The 24505-nt window shown below is 38.2% G+C and overlaps 2 protein-coding genes across 5 annotated transcripts in view; one reads left to right on the top strand and one right to left on the bottom strand.

Annotated features, from left to right (window-relative positions):
- Positions 1–24505, top strand: part of TASP1 (taspase 1) — a 240470-nt gene that overhangs the window by 121023 nt on the left and 94942 nt on the right. The window lies entirely within an intron of this gene.
- On the bottom strand, positions 5474–6800 carry LOC309816957 (replication protein A 32 kDa subunit-like). The gene is given in 3 exon segments (XM_082644792.1): positions 5474–6521; positions 6525–6696; positions 6698–6800. Coding segments are annotated over 3 exon segments (813 nt in total). The 5' UTR covers positions 6745–6800; the 3' UTR covers positions 5474–5927.

Genomic DNA, 24505 nt, shown 5'->3' with positions numbered 1-24505 from the left:
TCGTGGTCAGCGGTGCCATGAGGTAGTGCATGTACCATTTATGGTTGTTCCCCTTTATAAAGCCTGAGAGCTCCTTGAGGAAGAAGCTGGTGCCTTAAAGATATGGTTGGTACTCAATAAATGTCTGTTGACTTGAACTCAGTAACCCTTTGCATATTTTGAAGAACTGTCAAAACAGATTCTGATTGGCAAAATGACTTAATTGTTCCACATTGGAAAACCAGGGCTAGTGCTCCTGCTTGTTTAAGAGCTTTAGACATTCATGCTGAGAGCTCTGCTCTAAAGAAAAGGGTGGTTTAATTTTAGTTTAGTTTGGTTTCGATAAAATCCATTGCAGTTTTCACACGCTTCCATGATTGTGGTAATTAGAGTACTTTGAGCTCTAGGTAACAGAAATCACTACTCAAACTGGCTCAACAACAAAGAGTGCAGTGGTTTCACAAAGGAGGAGGTTCCAAGGTAGGTGGACTGCAGGGTTGGTTGGTTCAAGGCTCCATTGCTGACATCAAGTATCCAGTTCTCCACGTCCCTTGCTTGCTATGCTGTCATCGTTGCTGGACTCTTCTTCAGGCTGATGGCAGAATGGCTATTGTATTGCCAGAAAAACTCATCACATGAAATCTCTCGAGGAAGGAAAAACAGTCTCTTTGTGTAGCTCTCTTCTAGGAGTAAGGAACACTTCTCAGACGCTCCCCAGTTGACTTTTTGCATTTTGTTGATTGACTAATGTTAGGTCACATGCCCATTCCTGAGCTACTCACTGACAAAAGGGATTACCCATGAACCAGTCATGAGCACAGGACATGCCCTTAGGTCATGTTCATGACTGTGGGCAGGGGTGGGGGTAGAAAGCAGAACAAGATCAGGATTCTGTTAGGACCGGAGAAGGAAATAAATGCTGTGTGAGTGACCACCAGTATCCTGCTAAACTGATCACGTGTTGAGCATTTACTATGGTCAGGCACTGTGCTAAGTACTTTTTATGTAATGATTCTCATTTTCAAATGAGAAAACTGAGGTTTAGAGAAGTCCAACAGTGCCTGAGTGCCGAAAGAATCTGAACAGTCCTCACTCAATGACAGTAGAGAAATGTGCAGAAGTAGAGGGGGCAAATAGAAACGTAACCAGCTCTTGTTGTACTAGAGATGGTATAGGTAGGTATCTAGAGAGTTAAAAACATGTAGTTGTCATTTAAATCTGTCCTTACCAGAGCTATGCCTCTTGCCATTATTTGTGGCTAACAGAAAGCTGGCTGTGGAAGATGGATGTTTTTGTTTTGAAAAATCAAATGCAGTAGATTAAAAAAAAAAACACCATGCCACCACAAAGTTTGTTTATATCTTCATTTCACTCAAATTGAATAGATGAAATGGGATCTGGCTGTTTTCATATTGTTTATGTTCTGCTTTGCTTCTTGGTTCTGGGACAGGATTCCTGGTTCTGCTTGAATCTGGGTGCCTCTCAAGTATCATTTGCAAGATTATTGTGGAAATTAATAAAGAGAAAGTATTTCTGTTCAGTAAGCATTGTAATTGTCCTACTATGACATAATACAATGCTATTTTATTGGCATTATAAAATACCTTTCAAATGTGTGTTCTTGGAACCTCAGTCTACTTTGTTGTTCTTTTTTAGTCCAGAGGGAAAGAAAATGATTTACATAAGTAATCACTGTAATATTTTATTTATTTTTATAAATTTATTTATTTTATTTGATTTATTTTTGGCTGCGTTGGGTCTTCATTGCTGCGCACAGGTTTTCTCTAGTTGCGGAGAGCCGGGGCTACTCTTCATTGCAGTGCACAGGCTTCTCATTGCGGTGGCTTCTCTTGTTGTGGAGCATAGGCTCTAGGCGCACGGGCTTCAGTAGTTAGCAGACGGGCTCTGTAGTTGTGGCGCACGGGCTTAGCTGCTCCGTGGCATGTGGGATCTTCCCGGACCAGGGATCAAACCCATGTCCTCTGCATTGGCAGGTAGATTCTTAACCACTGTGCCACCAGGGAAGTCCCTACCACTGTAATATTTTAAATGAGGGGTCATGTGAGGGTCTTACTTCTTTTCATCTCATTTAATATAAGGGCAAAGTTAGTTGCTTGATCTATGTTTCATTTATGTGTAATAAAAGGACCTATGTAAATAAAGTACATGAACTCAAAGTAAAGTTGTTTTTACTCAATGAAACTGTTATATAAATGGCGTGTGTGTGTGTGTGTGTGTGTGTGTGTGCATGGACAGGAATTGCACAGAGGACTGGGGAATGATATTGTATCCTCTGATGGATAGCTGCTGATTTTTGTTTCAGCCATCATATTGCAAAATATTAGGTTCTTAGGTGAGGTTACTCAGTCTGAACTAGCAGTGTGTAGCTGTTTAGCTACCTATTGCTGTTAAACAAATCACCTCCAAACTCTGTGACTTAGAAGAATAACCCTTTTCTTATTTCTTATGATTATATGTGTTAACTGGTTCTCAAGTGGATGGTTCTTTTGCTAGTTATGCTTGGGGATTCTCATGTGGCTGCGTTTAGATAGTGGCTTAACCAGGTGTTTGGTGGGCACAACCAGAAGGTTGGACTCAGCTGGTTTGCTGGGGTGTTTTGGCCTTGCTGGCTACCCATGTAGTATCAGGGCTAATCCTGCTGTAATGTGGCCTCTCCCTCAAGGCAGCTGGATTCTTACATGGTCGCTCAGGACACTCAAAGTACAAAAGCAAAAGCTATCAAGCCTCTTGAGGGTTTAGGCCTGGGACTGGCATTGCATTAGGTAAAGTGAATCACAGGGTCAATCCAGATTCATCGTGGGAGGGGATTACATATGAGTGTGAATACTGGGCAGCTTTGTTCATTGGGAGCCATCTTTAAGACTAACTACCTTAATAACTGTTTTTTTGGAGTAACTATTCTCTTTGAGAACCTAAAAGCTATGGACTCTCTCCCTAGAAACATGCATGTGAACACAGTTACCTGCATAAATGTACACACAATTCTAGAAAAATTTCATGGAATTCCTAGCTGGACAATCCATGATTGTCCAGGTAAGTACCCCCAGTTTAACTTATGCAGTTTAGGAATTTACGAACTCTTAAGGTAGTGATTTAAATAGTAACTTAATTATTTTTAAATAGCTGCATAAAATTCTATTCTATGGTTGTTTTAGTCTGTTAGAATGACCAGTGGGTTATTTCCTGGTGTTTTTTTTTTTTTTTCTGTTCTAAAAACAGTGATTGTCTTGTACATAGCTTTTGTATACCATAAATTCCTAGAAATATACTTTATGACTCAAAAGGAATTGCCATTTTTAAGGATTTTGGTGGATATTGATGAATTGTATCTTTTTTTTTCTTAAGAAATAAGTTTTTAAAAATTGCATTATTGGATACATATAAAATAATGTACTATATATGTAAGTTATGAAACAAAATGAAATCAAATTCCTTGAACTTATCATTAGCTTAAAAATGAACACTAGTAATAGTACTCTATCCTCTTCTATTCTTTCCCAAACCCCTGCATCTTCTCTGGAGATAACTACAATCCTGAATTGTGTGTATGCTTTTTTTTTTTTTTTGCTTAAAAAAAAGTTTAATCACATATGTGTGTATCTCGAAACAGTGTATTGTTTAATTTTATGATTTTTTATTGAGCCGTAGGAACATGGTATTATATGGTATATGGTCCTCTGTGATTTACTTCTTTCACTAAATATTATGTTTCTGTAGTATTTGTCCATATAGTTGCTCTGTAAAATTAAAAAAAAATGTTAACTTTTAATACTTCATCATGTATTGACAAATTGATACTTTTATTATTACAAAATATTCTTTATCTCTAGATGGTCTTCTTTGTTTTGATATTTACTTTGCTTAACATTAATATAGTCACACCAGCTTTCTTATGTTTAGTGCTTGTCTGGTATATTATTTTCCACCCATTTTACTTTTAGTCTACCTTGTCTTTATATTAAAGTATGTTTCTTATAAACAAACTGGATCCCTCCCCTTTTAAAGTTAATGCACATTGATAATCTGAGCCTTTTACATGGAGTGTTTAGTCCATTTACACTTAATGTAATTATTGATATGATTGGGCTAAATCTACCATCTTGCTTTTTGTTTTCTATTTGTTCTTTGTTTTCTTTTTTCCTCTGTTCTTCTTTTCCTGTTTTCCTTTGGGTTATTTTTAATATTTCATTTTATTTTTCTCTATTAACATTTTGTTATACTTTTGTGTATTATGTTTTTTGTGGTTGCTCTAGAGATTACACATGCATCATTAATTTACCGTAGTCTGCTTTAGAATAATAATATATTACTTCACAAACAATGTAAGATTCTTTTAACAGTATAAATCCATTATTTCTTTCCCACACTTTGAGGTCTTGGCATATATTTTAATGTCCATATTATGTTATAAATGCCACAGTATCTCATCATTATTTATTTTTGCTTTAAATAGTTGTCTTTTAAAGAAATTTACACCCACTTACACACCCATGTACACACCCACACATGCCTAATAGCTTTAAAGTTTTTTTTAAAAAAATTTACCCAAGTAGTTTATCTTTCTGGTACTCTTTATTTCTAACATCAGTCTTCTGCTGGTATTATTTTCCTTAGAATGCCCTTTAGTATATTTATAGTTCAGATCTGCTGGTGATCAGTCTTCTCATCTTCTTCTATCAGAAATGTCTTTATTTCCCCTTTATTTTTGAAGGATATTTTCTCTGCATAGAGAATTCTATATTAACTGTTTTTTCCTTCAGTAATTAAAGATGTCATTCCATTGTCCTTCTGCTGTTTCTGGTGAGAAGTTTTATGGTTGTCCCCTTGTATGTCTTTTTTTTTCCTGCCTGTTTTTAATATTTTATTTTTGGTTTTCAGCAGTTTGATTATGATGTCCCTAAATCTGTTATTCTTTGTGTTTATCCTTTTTGGGCTTTGCTGAGCTCCTTGGGTTATTACATTGATGTCATTTCCCAAGTTTGGAGGATTCTCAACCATTATATCTTCAGATATTTCTTCTGTCCTATCCTCTTTTCTACTTCTGGGATTGCCATTGTATGTATTATCCTGTAGATATGGAGAGCTTTGTTCCATTTTTAGTCATTCTTTACCTCTCTATGTTTCAGTTTGGATAATTTATTATGACTATTATTAAGTTCACTGATCCTTTCTTTTGCTATCCTATTTGCTCTTTTTTTTAAAGCAGTTATAGAACTTTTATTTGCATGTTACATCTCATTAACTTATCTCAGAATTAGCTGAGATGATAAAGTATTAATTATTACAGTGTAAAAAAATAAGAACATTTTTACAAGTTACTGCAATAGTAGAACTATTTTATTAAACATATGAATGTACTTATTTTGTACAAAACACATACCTTTCTCTCTGCCCCACGAAGCCACCATTCTAGAACCTCATGCTTATAAAAACACACTTTTGGCAGCAATTATGACAAGGTGAAAGAAAGTGCAATTCTGAAAGTAACAACACATAACCAAAGCGGGGAACAAAAACAGGCAGAGGTTAGTGGGCTTCGTGGCTAGCTGTCTGCTGACAGGCCCTAGTCCTGCTCTTAACAGGAAACAATTCAGGAAGAAAAACTCCTGAGTATTATTTAAGTAATACCGCCCAACCCTCTTGGTAGCATCCCTCTTCCAATTCCATTTATCCTGATATTGTAACTAACTAATTTGTAACTTCTTTAAGAAATTTTGCCCTGGTTTACATCCCTGTCAGTTGCCCATATCCCTCTGAGCTTCAAAAACACAGAAGAGTAGTAAGTTTCAAAAGGATGTCAATTGGAACCCTTTATAGGTGAAACCTACTTCCTAGAAGTCAACCTGCCAAATATATGCACAGCTGGAGATGAGAGATTGCGTAAAAAGTCCAGCTGGAAAATATCTCGGGTACCCAGTTAGATCCAGTTATTCTGTGTCTGTGGATTTAAAATGATCATCATCCACAGTGGAATAAATGTGTCCCTCGTTGCTTAGAAAATCCACAGCTTGCTTGATTGAGGCTACGGTCATGTGTTGGAGCTGATTCTTGAGATCCTGAAAGTTCAATCCTTCAGGCCTTGGGCAAGCCTTAATCAAATTCAGTACCTGGTTCTGGGCCACAGTGAGGCCATTTGCTGGCATGAAGCTATTCCCACCAAAGTTCCCAGCTTCACCCATTCCTGGATTGCTGATAGGTGCTCTCCCTGCTGAGGGTTGGCTGTTAGACCTGCTCAGCATCATGTGTGCATTGACTACTTCCAGAATATGTGTAGTGAACTCATACATATCCTCCAGGGGCATGATCTTAAAGGCCACCAGGCTTTTCTTGTTCTGAAAAGATCTCAGATGACCAGCCACTTTCACATATGTTTCTGGAGGAACCACAGTGTTTTCACTGCTGGCATCACCTGTGTCAACCCACTGGCGAACATCCATGGGTGCAGCCGTCACATCATCTGTTTTGTAAACAATGTTGGTTGCAGCCTTCTCTGCATTTCTGATTATCCCCACAATAGTGACCTATGAAATCTCAACATTTCCAATTTTGAACACTTCATCAACCAGAGTAGCAGAAAACAGCTGAGATATGGTACAGGGTACAATATGCTGAGCTCGGGCTCTAGATTTCTTTTTGGCTTGGGAAGGTGTCGGTGATCCAAAGCCCCCAGGGGACTGTGTGTAGCCTCCGGCTCCCCTCAGAGGAACTGCTATAGCTTTCAAATCCACTGGTCCACATCTTCATCACAGTTCTCTCAGGAAAGAGTTCCAGAAGGTTCTGGCCTGGTGGGTTCCCCTAACTGCCTCCTCCTATTTGCTCTTAAGCCCATTGAATGCATTTTCATTTTTGATACTATATTTTTTATTTAAAGTGTTTCTGTTTGGTTCATATTTGAAGATTGTCTCGCTGAGATTTCCCATATTTTTATGAAAATTTCCACCTTTTCCATTAGATAGTTACATAAAATAATTATTTTAGTTAGTTTAAGGTTTGTATCTGATAATTCCAGCATCTGGGCCATTAGTAGTCTGCTTCTGTTTACTGTTCCTTCTCTTGTTTATAGGGCATGTTTTGGCTTTTTCATTTATCTCATAATTATTGATTGTATGCTAAACATTATGTTTGGAATACAGACAAGACTGAAGAAAATATTTGCCACTAAAAAGGGACACACTCCTTTTTACATACATCTGCAGTGTTATTTGTAATTGAGTTGGGGCTGGGTATTCTTGCAGCAGTAGACACAATTCACTCCTGGCTTTCGATATTTCAGTGCTAGTATTAGGATTTACCATTAGGCAGAGCTTGGGATCTGAATACCAGCAAAACTGCCGATATCTCTTTATGTTATTTATTGTTCACCTGTCAGCTTTTGGAATCATGGGGAAACTTCTGTCTTTCTCTCCTTCTCCCTCTCCCTCCCCCTTTCCCTATCCCTCCTTTTTCTTCTTTCTTTCTTTTTTTTTTACTGCCTTGCCTTGGGTGATAGCTCTATGCATCCAGGTAGGTGGAGGAGGCTGTCTTTTAGCTTTCCTGTTCTGTTCCCAGCCTTCAGCACTTCTGCTTTACACTTAGGGAGGACCTGTGTGCCTGAGGGTGTGGATATCTTTCAGCTCCCCAGCCCCGCACCAGGAAGCCCTGCTCTTGGTGAGGACCTACAGGAAGGAGTCAATGAGTGAAATCAGATTTGCTCAGTGAATGGGGCTTCTCTGGATTCTAATTCATCCTATCAGCCCACAGTGTGGTCATTTAAAGTTTGTTAAATGACTAGTTCAGCTAGTTTCTCCTTAACCTCATCTGTAGCATTTCTCCTTTCCCTACTGCTTTCTGGGTGATAAAAAAGCCATTGGCCTCTTCTGTCATAGGAAAGGCTTGTCCCTTGTGGGAATTTAGTTCATTGAGATATTTTTGCATCGTTATCTCTCTGAGTTTTTAAAAAACTGTAGTGTTGTAGCTTAACTGGCTTATTGGTTCTCGTTGTTAGGGTGGCCTTTGTTGGCTTTTGTTGTTAGGGTGGGAGTGATAGACTCTTGAAGATTTCTTCCTCTTAACTAGAAGTGGAAATTCAAGTGATCAGTTTTGGTGGCTTGCAAGACATGGTCAAGAGTTTGGAACCGTTTTATTCTTTTTGCTGGTAAAGTTGTTCCATCTCTTGTCAATGGAAGCCGCTTTAAGCTGGCTTCTGTGGTCTTTGCCGTGACTATCTTTGAGAGCTTCCTTGCTTTTCAGTAGAACAAGATGCTTCAGGCTCCTCTTGGTCACTTCTTTAGCCAGACTCAGAACCAGTCATTTTCCCAAGGATCCCTATTTCTTTTTAACAGGAAATGGTATGATTCTAATATGATAACCTAATTTTATTATTTTCACTGTAATTTCCATGTTAGCCTCTGGGTCATGATATTGTCACTGTTGCCTTTCTCACATGGAGTTCATGGTCTCAGCAGTAAATATTTTTATTGGAAATCAAAATGAAAGTTTAGCCTACTGGTTTATAACTATATGCTTATAGATGTTTAAATAAAATGATAGCTGTGTGGGTTCTTAATCTGGGGTTTGTGGACCCTGTGGAATCTATGCATGGGTTTTCGTGGAGAATTCTGTGTATTGACTGAAACTGTTTAATTTTAGGCAAAGATACATCTTTTTTTCTCATAACTTTGGGGAAATTAGGAAGCATAATCTTAGGTAATTGAATAAAATTGTAAATAAATTTCTTGGCTAAAATAAAAAGTTAAAAAGTAATACAAGTGTGTGTATTTCCTTCTTTTACTAACATTATTTCTTAATAATAGTGTTAAATGAAAACCTTGAAAAATGCTTAATTTTATATTGTCTATTTGCCTTTGCTACATGTCTCATTTGATGTGGTCTACCTATTTTGCTTTTTCCTTCTTTTACCTGCTTATATGATGGTTATGCTAGTTGGTGGTAGGAAAACTTTGGGACCATTTCTTTATTCTTATTCCTTAATTTCTACTCTGATCTAGACAAATGAATATGATTACCATTTTCCTTTCCACCTTCAGAACTTTTCTGTCTTTCTCCAATCTCAGAACCACCCTTGATGCTGTGTTGAGTAGAGAAAGGGATAAGCAATGACTGGTGAACAGATTTAACACTTTTTTTCCATCTTATTTCACAAGGCCTCTAAACACGGAATGTTGTTTTTAAATTCTGAGTACAGCTTTGAAACTGATGAAATGATTTATATATTGCCTCTCTTTTGTACAGAGGAATTTACTGAGATGTAACATCAACTCAAACTTCCCTTTTCGGCTTTTAAAGAGGCCCTGGCCATTCAAATCAGCCTCATAAATCACTTCTAAATTTTGTCATTAGGAAAATTATTAATTAAATGTTTAATATATTGGCTGGCTTAGTAGTTATAGGTTAAATTTACAGTATAGTATAACTGTCTTGCTTATGTTCTTTCTGTCTGTGGGCTTCATACTCCATATATAATCAATATGTGTGCTGAAATATTTATTTTACATTACATCACATCTACATTATTGTAGATGTTTACAGCTATGTCTTGGCTTTTTTTTTTTTAACTCATAAAATGCACACTATGGTTTTGATGCAAAATGAAATCTCCACTTTTAACATTATTCCTTTGGGACTGTTTAATGATTGTTTTTAGGATGTCATGATTAAAATTGAGGGCTATGTACAGTCCTAAGTATTGGTATCAGTATTTGTTGTGCTACTTATCTGCAGGTAATTATTACTTTGATCTTGATCGTGGATTCAGGTTTTTGAGGCTTTTGAGTTTTCTTTGCTTGTATCTCCTTTATTTGCGTGCTGATATTAGCCTTATTTCTGCAGTGGTGGACTATCTTGAAACAAGCATATTAGAGTTACAAGACTTGGATTTTAGACTCTTAGCTCTTCCACTTCACTTTTCTTATTTGTCAAATTGGGATGACAGTACCTTCCTTGCAAGTTAATTGTAGGGCCTTTAAGTGATGACATTTGTGAAAACCCCAGGTACATGGTAGTTGATCAGTTAATGGTGATTTAACAGCTTTTTAAAAGTGTTTTCTCCTAAGTGGTCAGTTCATTGCAAGCCTCTTAACTAAATTTTACCAAAAGTTATTGAAATTCCAAAAGTACTTCCAGCTATAAAATTTTGTCCTGAGGAATTTGAAATCATTTAAGCTAAGCCATTTATTTTTCCAATGAAGAAACTGAGGTACGGAGATCTTAAGTGACTCATTTCAGGTTCCACAGCTGGAGGTGGTTCCCCTCACCTCCCTGATGGAACAGAAATCCAGATAGAAGCTGTACAGGAGCAGCAACTGAACATGGCCAGCAGTGCTGCTTCTGTGATGGCTGCTGCTCTAATGAAATTCTCAAGTGGAGAGAAGTCTAATGCTCATACATGTAGTATGTTTTCCAGACAAATGCAATAGTAGCGATAGGGGCTCCAACGTAGCCACTCCTGCTGGGGTGATTTTTCTGATTCTTTCTGCTGCCTGGGACCATGTGTCCCTGGTGCCCTTATTAGAGTGTTGTATTTAGATAACTAAATTGAGAAAATTTAGAGCAGAAAGCAAGATCCTATTTCATCATCTGTATTCATGCTCATGAGTATTGGATAAGTTCCCACACTGAGATGTGACTTTGACAAAGAGAGGGGCCCAGGGAAAGAAGAAGAGACTCAGGCTTTGGGGTGGGCACCTCTGTGTTGTTAACCACAGATATCTGACACTGCTGTGACAGATTGGATCAAGGATTTTCACACTTATTTTTTTTTGAAACTTTTTTGTTTGTTTGTATGTCTTAGTTTCTTTGAAACAGGTTTCAGTCTATGAAAATATTTGCATTCGCAAAACTGGAATTCTTTCCATGTATGCAACTGCTTCTTCAGATAAATCTTTTGTGGTTTGGTTATACCTTCTCAATAAAATTGTTACTAGTATAATAAGTAATAAATATCAAGCATTTAGTATATTTAGCATATGCCTAGCACTGTGCTCTACATGAGAGATTTTCCTGTTTAATTGTCACCATTCTAGTATATTTTTCTGTATTTTAAATAATTATGAAAGGCTAAAGCACATATCAATTGCATCCTAGTTTGTAAGAGAGGTCTCTAGGAGATAGTTGTAAAATTGGTTTTTCTATTGGTTATTTATTATTTATAAAAAAAATCGGAAAAGCCTAAGTTGTTTTTGATAGATTATTGTAAATATCCAAAGTATGCTGATGGGTTACAGGTTAGAGAGAACTGAATACTGGGGAGACACTAAATGTGTGTTGGTGACCATACCCTTTGGACTAGACTGGATCAGACATCTTCACTACTTCTTCCATCTCTTTATAAAGCTCCTTACGTTTTCTTCTTGTATGTAATAGGTTCCAGGTTTGATAGCCATGGGGACACTCTGAAGACTGAAATCACGTGTGTTCTATCACTTTTAAGGCAGCCCTCTCTTTAATTTCACAAGACAGACTTGAAAACCAGAAGTAACCCAACTCCAAAATTGGCAGTAAATCCTCTGACAGGGAAAAGGTGACGTACTGTGTAATAAATTCCTTTGTTGAAAAAGAGATGTTGCAATAGTGGAAACTGAAGTACCAAATGTTTCCTTTCAGATTTGGAAAGGCCTTTCCTCATTACTTATCTGTCCCTGTGGACTTCTAACAGGGGATGTGTTGAAAGATTTTTCAGATGCCCACTCGCCGCAGTGAGCGTGAATGGCAGCATTTATAAGATGACATAAATACTTGAAAATCATCAGGAAGCCTTGGAGATGGGTAGTGTGCCAGGGGTACTGAATGTGAGCTTTTGTTCCTGCCGATCCTGCTCTGGGATGCAGGCCGCCTGGGAATGTGGGGTATTTCTCTCCTGTGAATATAGCTTCACTCTCCCTCTCTGGGGGTCTTCGTATCAGAACTGAGGTTAGAGTGGTTTAGAAGAAATAAAGTCTCCAGAAGAAGAGAAAGATCTGTGGGATTAGGATTTGTAGTTAAAAATCCTAATCTCATTTTTAGGTCCTCTGGAGGAATTATATCCTAATCCTCTACCATTTAAACAGTAGATTAAAACCCTACATTAAAAACTTGACACATAACGGCCTTTTAATTTTCGTTTTGTAATAATCTGGCTCATGCCCACCACTGCTGCCACCACTAAATGAGATGAAGATAAAACAATTAAAAATTATCTTGAGATGCAGTGAAGACATATCTTAAGTGTCAGCCAAGAGTTGGTAAGTTTTCATGTTTCTCTGTCCTTATTGTAAATGCTTTTCAGTTTGCCACTTAACCTTTTGGAATTAAAACGTGATTTGACAATATGACTTTATTGGGCTATTATGTTACATATTTTTAATTATCTTAATTTGAAGGCTGCATCTATCACTAATGCTGAAGTGAAAATACCAAATGTGTGACAGAGGGTGGATGAAATAAAACACCTGGAGCATTCTTCACGCACTCAGTTATAGGGCAGTGAAGTGTATGGGACCAAATCCCATAATGGGAGACCCTGCCTTGCCCTTTGCTGTTGTACCTGAAGAGAAAGTATGGTGAATGCAGGAGTGTAACATTGATGTTGGGCATTGAACCTCTTGGGAAAGAAAGATAGGCGTTTATTATTGGAATTGGGAAAAATAACAGAAGGAATGCGTAACAAAGATCGTGCATAACCCATAATCCCTGGATAACCACAGTTAAAATGTTTCCTACCAAACTAAGTGAAATCTTTATCATATTATTTGTTTTGTTCTGATAATGAAAGGTTTACCCACGTGATCATTTTGACCCTAGGTGAGAGCTCAGCTTTCTTGGAAGCAGCAGCTTTCAGAATTGCAAGTCAAAGGCTGAACTCCTCTTTAAATGTATTCTAGGCTCTCAGTGATGATTGTCAGGCTAGCTGGGAATCACCTTGTTCTCACAGAAACAAAATACAGAGAAAAGGATGAGGAGAGACAGGAAAGTGATAGCTAATGGCTTTTCTTAAGGCAGTCATTATCCATTGCAGTATGAAGTGCTTACTCAGTGCCCAACCCCACGCTGAATGTTTTACGTCTGTTGTCTCATTTTGTCCTTGTGAGGTAGTTACTACTCCCATTCCCCATTTTCACAGTAGAGGAAACTGAGGCTTAAATAAAGAGTCCCAGACTCACTCAGCTGGATTCAAACATCAGTCTGACTGCCGAATAGAAAATACTAACCCTTACTCTACAGGACTTTATGGCCTTAAGGTAGGGAGGTGTGTGTGTGTGTGTGTGTGTGTGTGTGTGTGTGTGTGTGTGTGTGTGTGTGTGTGTGTGTGTGTGTGTGTGTGTGTGTGTGTGTGTGTGTGTGTGTGTGTGTGTGTGTGTGTGTGTGTGTGTGTGTGTGTGTGTGTGAGGGAGAGGGAGAGAATGAATGAGAGAATGAGAAAATTGAATACATAGAACACAGAAGGCAACCCTGCTGCTTAACCCACAATTCTCAGGTTTTTCCTTTAGTAAAGATATAGAAGCTCTTCTGTAATGTAGGCCAGAGTGTTCACTAGAGAAATGATGGCATTGTTGGAAACATCAAGATGAGGAAAAAACAAAAATACTCTATTAACTCTTCTAGTATCCTCCGAGTTGGCAACTTTTTTTGGATTCTAAACAAACCCACAAATAGGCACTCTAATGATGGCCTCGTGGAAGTGGTTTCACATGGCTCAGGGAAGTGGTCGTCCCTTACATGGATAAAAGGGGCTCTTAAATATCTAAGACTCCGTTTTCAGGCATCATAAGGATTTATTTTAATCAAATCAGTCTTATTTATTCAAACAAATTATAAAGAAATTTGGTTTTTGGTAGAAATTAAACATATCATGAATTTTCCAAAATAACTCAGTTAAGATAAACGTTATCAAGCCAAATAATCTTTTTCATGTCTTTGTGCTAATGGTGTCTGATAAATACATCTACATGAACTTATCAGAAATTGTATTTGACTCAATACAAAGTTGTATGTTTGAAAGGAAGAAGTCATCTTCTTTCAATGTAAAGTTTTCTGAGCCATTTTCTTTCACCAGCAAATGGCTTTCTATATAGATTAAGAATGCACTTGGTACATGTCTCTTTTTGAATTATGGTTTTCTCAGGGTATATGCCCAGTAGTGGGATTGCTGGGTCATATGGTAGTTCTATTTTTAGTTTTTTAAAGAACCTCCATACTGTTTTCCATAGTGGTTGTATCAATTTACCTTCCCACCAACGCATATATATGGAATCTAAAAAAAAAAAAAAATGGTACTGATGAACCTAGTTGCAGGGCAGGAATAAAGAGGTAGACATAGAGAATGGACTTGAGGACATGGGGTGAGAGGGGGAAGCTGGGGCGAAGTGAGAGTAGCATCGACATATATACACTATCGAATGTAAAATAGTTGGCTGGTGGGAAGCAGCAGCATAGCACAGGAAGATCGGCTCGGTGCTTTGCGATGACCTAGAGGGGTGGGATAGGGAGAGTGGGAGGGAGGCTTAAGAGGAAGGTGATACGGGGACATGTGTATGCATATGGCTGATTCGCTTTGTTGTGCAACAGAAACTAACACAGTATTGTGAAGCAATTATACTCCAATAAAGATCTATTTAAAAAAAAAAGAATGCATTTGGCCCCAAATGTCGCTTGGTGGTTGAATGGATAAGCAAAATGTGTTATGTACATACAGTGGAATATTATTCAACCTTAAAAAGGAAGGAAATTCTGAAACATGCTACAATATGGATGAGCCTTGAGGACATTATATTAACTGAATTAAGTCAGTCACAAAAGGACAAAAGTGTATGATTCCACTTACATGAGATACCTAGAGTAGTCAAATTCATAGAAATGGAAAGTATTTTGGTTGCCAGGGCTAGAGGGCAGGGGGAATGGGGGAGTTGTTGAATGGGTACAGTTTCAGTTTGGGAAGATGAATAAGTTCTGGAGATGGATGGTGGTGATGATTGTACAACAATGCGAGTAAAAATGCCACTGAATTGTACACTTAAAAATGATTGGTAAATTTCATGTTATATATATATTTTAACAAAATAAAGAAAAAAAGAAGAATTCATTTGGGCTTAAAAAAGAGAACTCAATTATAGTGGCTTAAACAGATAGATTTTGTTTTCTTTTGTTTTATATCTCATGTAACAAGACACCTCGGAGGAGACTGGGGCTGGTCGGGCTACCCAGCAATGCTGTCTGGTACCTGGGTCTGTCCTTTGTCTTCCACCTTCCTCAATGGGTAGGCCTTCCTGCCTATGAATGTCACCCGCTGATCACAGGATGGCAGCTGCACCACGTTTAGCTGTGCAGGCATGGGAAGTTGGATTTAGTCAGATGTTGCAAAGACATTTAACGTAGTGCTCCCTGAATATCCATTATCCATACACTCCTCTGTGTTTCACGGCCCGCCCCCCCCCCCACCCCCATTGCAGTTGCCTGAGACCGTGTGGCTATTTCTGGCCAGTGGACAAGAGTGGAAATGATATGTGTGACTTCCAGGCTAAAGCTGTAAAGTGGCCCTGGGTAGCCCTCTCGTTCTCCTGCAAAGGGATATGATCCAGGAGGTGCAGTTATAGATGACGGAGCCTCCATTAGCCTGGGTTTGTTCCTGAGTGACTGTTGGAAGCACATTCCCTGGTGACCCAGGTACAACTTATAACATTAATGAGAAATTATATTTTTGTTGTGTTAAGCCACTGAGATTTGGGGGTTGTTTGTTGTTGCAGACTCGTATAGTTATTCTGACTCATATTCCAGCGTGGGCTTTTGCCAGATAAGTTTGATGAAGTGACCAAAACATGGAGGCTTTCAGGAGTAGGAGAAAGGGTATAAGTTGATGAAGCATGGAATTTTAGTTGGATAAGGGAGGAAGTGAGGATCTAAGGGCAGTGAGGAATAGTTCAAAAACAGCAGAATTAATGGGATGGCACTTTTTGGTGAGGTAGAGGGAATGTTGAAATTAGAGTAGTCAAGAGATGAGCTGGAAAGTTAGGAGGGGTGGGCTGACTGCAGCTGAGACTATGGAGAAGTTAATGTTATTGATTATGGCTGAATCGTGGGAGTGAACTTACAAGGCAGTGTGGATAATTTGAAGAGAGGATTTCAGAAAATCCAGAAGCTAAGGTATTGGGTAATACCTAATATTTTAATATCTAGTAGATATTAAAATCAGTAAGAATTATGACAAGGTATATAGTGTTGCGCAGAGTAGAAGTAAGCTGGGAGCTTAAGTCTCAAAGAAATGAGTTTGTAAGTCTGAAACTGTTTCTATTCACCCTCACTCCAGAATGATAGTTTAACTGATTCTAGGTTGACAGGTTTTTTTCTGTTTGTTTATTGCCTTAGCATCTTTAAGATATTAGCCTTCTGGCCTCTTCTGTTGCTTGGGAATATGTAACTTACCAGTTCAATTTTTTTTATAATTAATAATCGATAATCAATCATTCTTTTTTTAAATTTATTTATTTTATTTTTGGCTGTGTTGGGTCTTCATTTCTGTGCGAGGGCTTTCTCTAGTTGTGGCAAGTGGGGGCCACTCTTCATCACGGTGCGCGGGCCTCTCACTATCGCGGCCTCTCTTGTTGCGGAGCACAGGCTCCAGACGCGCAGGCTCAGTAGTTGTGGCTCACGGGACTAGTTGCTCCGCGGTATGTGGGATCTTCCCAGACCAGGGCTCGAACCCGTGTCCCCTGCATTAGCAGGCAGATTCTCAACCACTGCGCCACCAGGGAAGCCCCCACCAGTTCAATTTTTAAATTAAAAAAAATTTTTTTTGGAGATCACCTTTTTCTTTGTGATTAGTTTTCTTTTATTTTTTTATGTTTTATTTATCGCTTTAATACTAGTGCCTAACAAGTGCCTGGCATAAAGAAGATGCCATTAGTGGCTTTGGGGATTCCTGTTTCCTCCTTTTCTTGGGGACTTAAGGAGTTGGAGAGGGGTGCATAGTCCCTAGTGCCATCTGCTCACACTGACACCCATGGCGATGGCAGTCACTTGGACTGGGCTTTGAACATCAGCCAGGCAGGGTGCTGCAGAGGTGTCCCTAGGTCCCAGCTGTATGACTCCTTCAGATCTGGAGGGCCCCTCTGTGACTTCCCCACTTCTCTTGGGGATACAGAAATCATTTGGCTGCTCCCATGCATGAGAGGGCACAGCAACTCTTCAAGGCTGCCCATCTGCCCAGGTGCTTGCTGAGACTCTCCTTACTGGCCTCTCTCTCTTTTTTTAACATCTTTATTGGAGTATAATTGCTTTACAGTGGTGTGTTAGTGTCTGCTTTATAACAAAGTGAATCAGCTATACATATACATATATCCCCATATCTCCTCCCTCTTGCGTCTCCCTCCCACCCTCCCTACCCCACCCCTCTAGGTGGTCACAAAGCACCAAGCTGATCTCCCTGTGCTATGTGGCTGCTTCCCACTAGCTATCTATTTTACATTTAGTAGCGTATATATGTCCATGCCAATCTCTCACTTCATCCCAGCTTACACTTCCCCCTCCCCTTGTCCTCAAGTCCATTCTCTACGTCTGCGTCTTTATTCTGTCCTGCCCCTAGGTTTGTCAGAACCATTTTTTTTGATTCCATATATATGTGTTAGCATACGATATTTATTTTTCTCTTTCTGACTTACTTCACTCTGTATGACGTACTCTAGGTCCATCCACCTCACTACAAATAACTCAGTTTCCTTTCTTTTTATGGCTGAGTAATAGTCCATTGTATATTTGTGCCACATCTTCTTTATCCATTCATCTGTCGATGGACACTTAGCTATTGTAAATAGAGCTGCAATGAACATTGTGGTACATGACTCTTTTTGAATCATGGTTTTCACAGGGTATATGCCCGGTAGTGGGATTGCTGGGTCGTATGGTAGTTCTATTTTTTTTTTTAAGGAACCTCCATACTGTTGTCCATAGTGGCTGTATCAATTTACATTCCCACCAACATTGCAAGAGGGTTCCCTTTTCTCCACACCCTCTCCTGCATGTATAGTTCGTAGATTTTTTGATGATGGCCATTCTGACTGGTGTGAGGTGATACCTCATTGTAGTTTTGATTTGCATTTCTCTAATGATTAGTGATGTTGAGTATCCTTTCATGTGTTTGTTGGCAATCTGTATATCTTCTTTGGAGAAATGTCTGTTTAGGTCTTCTGCCCAATTTTGGATTGGGTTGTTTGTTTTTTTGATATTGAGCTGCATGAGCTGCTTGTTAATTTTGGAGATTAATCCTTTGTCAGTTGCTTCTTTTGCAAAGATTTTCTCCCATTCTGAGGGATGTCTTTTCATCTTGCTTATGTTTTCCTTTGCTGTGCAAAAGGTTTTAAGTTTCATTAGGTCCCATTTGTTTATTTTTGTTTTTATTTCCATTTCTGTAGGAGGTGGGTCAAAAAGGATCTTGCTGTGATTTATGTCATAGAGTGTTCTGCCTATGTTTTCCTCTAAGAGTTTGATAGTGTCTGGCCTTACATTTAGTTCTTTAATCCATTTTGAGTTTATTTTTGTGTGTGGTGTTAGGGAGTGTTCTAATTTCATTCTTTTACGTGTAGCTGTCCACTTTTCCCAGCACCACTTACTGAAGAGTCTGTCTTTTCTCCATTGTATATTCTTGCCTCCTTTATTGAAAATCAAGTGACCATGTGTGCGTGGATTTATCTCTGGGCTTTCTATCCTGTTCCATTGATCTATATTTCTGTTTTTGTTCCAGTACCATACTGTCTTGATGTAGATTTGTAGTACAGTCTGAAGTTCAGGAGCCTGATTCCTCCAGCTCTGTTTTTCTTTCTCAAGATTGCTTTGGCTATTCAGGGTCTTCTGTGTTTCCATACAAATTGTGAAATTTTTTGTTCTAGTTCCGTGAAAAATGCCATTGGTAGTTTGACAGGGATTGCATTGAATCTGTAGATTGCTTTGGGCAGTATAGTCATTTTCACAATGTTGATTCTTCCAATCCAAGAACATAGTATATCTCTCCATCTGTTTGTATCATCTTTACTTTCTTTCATCAGTGTCTTCTAGTTTTCTGCATACAGGTCTTTTGTCTCCTTAGGTAGGTTTATTCCTAAGTATTTTATTCTTTTTGTTGCAATGGTAAAAGGGAGTGTTTCCTTAATTTCTCTTTCAGATTTTTCATCATTAGTGTATAAGAATGCAAGAGATTTCTGTGCATTAATTTTGTATCCCGCTACTTTACAAAATTCATTGATTAGCTCTAGCAGTTTTCTCGTGGAATCTTTAGGATTCTTTATGTATAGTATCATGTCATCTGCAAACAGTGATAGCTTTACTTCTTCTTTTCCGATTTGGATTCCTTTTATTTCTTTTCTTCTCTGATTGCTGTGGCTGAAACTTCCAAAACATGTTGAATAATAGTGGTGAGAGTGGACAAGCTTGTCTTGTTCCTGATCTTAGAGAAAATGGTTTCAGTTTTTCACCATTGAGAACAATGTTGGCTGTGTGTTTGTCATACATGGTCTTTATTATGTTGAAGTAAGTTCCTTCTATGCCTACTCTCTGGAGGGTTTTTATCATAAATGGGTGTTGAATTTTGTCAAAAGCTTTTTCTGCATCTATTTAGATGATCATATGGTTTTTCTTCTTCAGTTTGTTAAAATGGTGTGCCACATTGATTGATTTGTGTATATTGAAGAATCATTGCATTCCTGGGTTAAATCCCACTTGATCATGGTGTATGATTCTTTTAATGTGCTGTTGGATTCTGTTTGCTATTATTTTGTTGAGGATTATTGCATCTATGTTCATCAATGATATTGGCCTGTAGTTTTCTTTTTTTTGTGACATTTTTGTCTGGTTCTGGTATCAGGGTGATGGTGGCCTTGCAGAATGAGTTCGGGAGTATTTCTACCTCTGCTATATTTTGGAAGAATTTGAGAGGGATAGGTGTTAGCTCTTCTAAATGTTTGATAGAATTCGCCTGTGAAGCCATCTGGTTCTGGGCCTTTGTTTTTTTTTTTTTTTTTTTTTTTTTGCGGTACGCGGGCCTCCCACTGTCGTGGCCTCTCCCGCTGCGGAGCACAGGCTCCGGACGCGCAGGCTAAGCAGCCACGGCTCACGGGCCCAGCCGCTCCACGGCATATGGGATCCTCCCGGACCGGGGCACGAACCCGCGTCCCCTGCACCGGCAGGCGGACTCCCAACCACTGCGCCACCAGGGAAGCCCTGGGCCTTTGTTTGTTGGAAGATTTTTAATCACAGTCTCAATTTCAGTGCTTGTGATTGGTCTATTCATATTTTCTACTTCTTCCTGATTCAGTCTTGGCAGGTTGTGCATTTCTAAGAATTTGTCCATTTCTTCCAGGTTGTCCATTTTATTGGCATAGAGTTGCTTGTAGTAATCTCTCATGATCTTTTGTATTTCTGCAGTGTCAGTTGTTACTTCTCCTTTTTCATTTCTCATTCTATTGATTTGAGTCTTCTTTTTTTTCTTGATGAGTCTGGCTAATGGTTTATCAATTTTGTTTATCTTCTCAAAGAACCAGCTTTTAGTTCTATTGATCTTTGCTATCGTTTCCTTCATTTCTTTTTCATTTACTTCTGATCTGATATTATGATTTCTTTCCTTCTGCTAACTTTGGGGTATGTCTGTTCTTCTTTCTCTGATTGCTTTAGGTGTAAGGTTAGGTTGTTTATTTGAGATTTTTCTTGTTTCTTGAGGTAGGATTGTATTGCTATAAACTTCCGTCTTAGAACTGCTTTTGCTACATCCCATAGGTTTTGGGTTGTTGTGTTTTCATTGTCATTTGTTTCTAGGTATTTTTTGATTTCCTCTTTGATTTCTTCAGTGATCTCTTGGTTATTTAGTAGTGTATTGTTTAGCCTCCATGTGTTAGTATTTTTTTTACAGATTTTTTCCCTGTAATTGATATCTAGTCTCATAGCATTGTGGTCTGAAAAGATACTTGATACGATTTAATTTTCTTAAATTTACCAAGGCTTGATTTGTGACCCAAGATATGATCTATCCTGGAGAATGTTCCATGAGCACTTGAGAAGAAAGTGTAATCTGTTTTTGGATGGAATGTCCTATCAGTATCAATTAAGTCCATTGTGATTCGTTTTTAATATTTTCTCTTTGTCTTTCTTCTGGCATTTTTCACTATGGTATACCTAAGGATAGATTTGTTTTTATTTACTTTTTTTGGAACTCTGTATGCATCTTCAATGTAAGGATTTCCTTATAGCTTAAATTCTGGAAACGTATTTATTATTTCTTCAAAGATTAGTGCCCCCTTCCCCATTCTTTCTCTTCTCTTTCAAAATGCTTATTACTATGTTGGATCTTCTCATTTTATACTTTAGGTTTCTTAACTCCTCATTTTCCTTCTCTTTATCATTCTAGACTGCTTTTAAGTTTTTTCCCATGGATATATATTCTAATTCTCCCTCTTGCACTGAGTGTTAATCAAATTTTAAAAAAATATCTTTATTGGAGTATAATTGCTTTACCATGGTGTGTTAATTTCTGCTGTATAAAAAAGTGAACCAGCTATATCTATACACATATCCCCATATCCCCTCCGTCTTGTGTCTCCCTCCCACCCTCCCTATCCCACCCCTCTAGGGGGACACAGAGCACAGAGCTGATCTCCCTGTGCTGTGCAGCTGCTTAATTTGAAAACTTTTATTTGATTCCTTGAAAAATCTGTATACCCCTCCCAACCCCTGGCTCCCAGATTGCCCTGTTTTTTAAAATGATGATTTCCCCTTTTATCTTTGTACTACAGATTGTTCTATTACAAGCCTGGTCTAACTATGATCTGTGAGCCAAATCTGACCCATGGCCTATATTTGCATGCCCAATGAACTAAGAATGATTTTTAATTTTTTAAAGGGTTCTTACAAAAATAAAAGGATGTTTGACAGAGATCATATGTAGCCTGCAAAGCCTAAACTGTTTACTTATCTTTTTTCTTTCTTTTCTTTTTTTTTTTTTTTACAGAAAATGTTTGTCAGTCTCTGTTCTATTACCACCACTTCTTGGTTTGGTAATCCCTCTGTTTTCTGCATATGCCCGTTCTGTCTTATAAGTGTGTGTGTGTGTGTGTTTTGTCTTTTTTTTTTTTTTGGTATGCGGGCCTCGCACTGTTGTGGCCTCTCCCGTTGCGGAGCACAGGCTCCGGACGTGCAGGCTCAGCGGCCATGGCTTACGGGCCCAGCCGCTCCGCGGCATGTGGGATCTTCCCCGGACTGGGGCACGAACTCGTGTCCCCTGCATCAGCAGGCGGACTCTCAACCACTGCGCCACCAGGGAAGCCCTGTTTTGTCATTTTTTATTGTGAATTCATCTTTAATGTGGGTTGTGAAAAGTTGATCCACACAAGACAGGAAATGTATTATAATTTTTTTCCTGATAACATGGGTTTTTTTGTATACAGTCTGGTAACCACTGCCACTATCAATACATAGAACATTTCCATCACCTCAAGACATTCTTTTATTCCCTTTCACAATCAATTCCCCAGCCCCAGACCCTAGCAGTTACTGATCTGCTTTCTCCTGTTAGAGTTTTGGCTTCTCTAGGTTTTCATGTAATGTAGTTATAGAGTGAGTGTTGTTCTGTGTCTGGCTTCTTTCACTCAGCATAATGATTTTCTGATATTCACCCATGTTGTTGTGTTTATCAGTAGATTTTCCTTTTCATTGCTGAGTACTATTTTAACATATGAATATATTATAACTTGTTTATCCATTCACCTGCTGATGGGCATTTGTGTTTGTAAATTTTGGCTATTGAGAATAAAGCTGCTATGAGAATTCAAGTGCAAAACATATTTTTCTCGGATAAAGTACCTAGGAATGAGGAACTGTGGTTTTAGTAGTAAGAAATATTTATCCTTCCTATGTCAATTACCCTGGAAAAATGAAAAATACAAACATTTCTTAGTCATATTTCATAATAAAATTTATCAGCACACCTGTTGTAAGATAGTTGAACTCATACATTTTCCACCTCTGAAGAGTCACACACTATCATACATTCAACATATTCCAAGATAATGCTTACTAACATGTAGGAAGATACTGTTCCTTACAAACTTCAATATATTATGAATAAAATGCATTCATATTATATATGAACAAAGAAGTCTTATTGAGAACTCTGTTGTGATTTTCTCTTTAGAGCAAAGGTAAGAGTTACAAAATCTCTAATTTTAAAAGAGGATGATTTCAATTAGTCCATCTTCAAGGAAATATATTTATAAACTGCCTACATGCTTCTTACACTAGTTAGGTCTGCTTTAATTAAGGAAGGAAAATGTTCCTCATTTCCCAAGTGAGAAACATTTCCTAAAATCACAACATTCCCAGGGTTGTTCTTAGTCTAAACCTCCATATAGAAATGTCTGGAATAGAAATTTTTAAATATCAGAATCCAAGTGTGTAAGCTTTCACATTCAAAAGTGCAGAGAATCTCAACATCAACAAACTATATTTCTATAAAAATCAAAATTACAACTTACATATCCCTTATTTAAATAGCAGTGATGTCACCTTAGGGTTAACTGTAGGTAATCACTGGATTGTAATACATGCAGAGGTTAAGAAAATTTCAAATGTTCCTAAATATCATTATAAAAATGAATATTTTACATTATGTAAAATTATGATTTTTATGGTCTCTAGAGAAAGATATATAAAGGTATGAAAAAATAAACTTCAGTAATGACAAAGTAAAATTTTTACCTTCATTTCCAGTTGCTTTCTAAAATTACTAGTTAGTCTCAACCTCATTGAATTAATGAAAATAAAATGTATCCCATGACAGATTTTTGTGGCAGAACCTAGTCCTTTAAAAAACATATGAAACAAAAATAGCACGAGAAGTTTCCGGGTACAAATTATAATATATTATAATATTTAGATCCCCTCAACCAATTCTTGGAAACTTAACGTCATTGTTTGTAAACTAGTCATATAAAATGATTCTAAAAGTATAAATGAGTTTACATCGACCAGTTGACTCTGACAAGTTGCCATCCCACCACCGACCACAGATAGCATCCGACAGAAGCTTGTGGTGCTTAAAACACATTTCACCACCTGCCAAGGAGGCAGACTCCACTGTGGAGAAGACTGGAGCTGTAAGACACAGGTGACTAAGTGCCACACAGTGGCAGTGGTGCTGGCCAGTGGAGCAGGGGTACGCATTGTGTATCCCCAAGAAGGCTGCTCTGCCTGCATCAATGCACCCTTGTATGGCACAGAACTTGCAGAATTTTAGCTGTGGAGTTCTCTGAGGGTGAATGCGTGTACTGCCATCAGGCAGTTAGAGGTAAAGACATCAAGCTGTTTTCAAGATGTTTTCAATCCTGGATCCTGGAGTGAAGAGGCTAAACTTTGTACCCCAATTGTACAGCAGGTTAAATTCTACATGCCATCCTCTCCGGAGCTGCTGCCACAACTTCTCCTTGTGGGTGAAGAGTCATCACAGTGCTTTTTCACAGGGGGAATGTAAGAAGAAATGACAGCAAGCCTGGGCACAGCT

The sequence above is a fragment of the Mesoplodon mirus genome (genome assembly GCF_964341445.2).
Source record: "Mesoplodon mirus genome assembly, chromosome: 15".
Taxonomy (NCBI): domain Eukaryota; kingdom Metazoa; phylum Chordata; class Mammalia; order Artiodactyla; family Ziphiidae; genus Mesoplodon; species Mesoplodon mirus.
The sequence above is the reverse complement of the archived record's forward strand: the minus strand, read 5'-3'. Positions and strand labels throughout refer to the sequence as shown.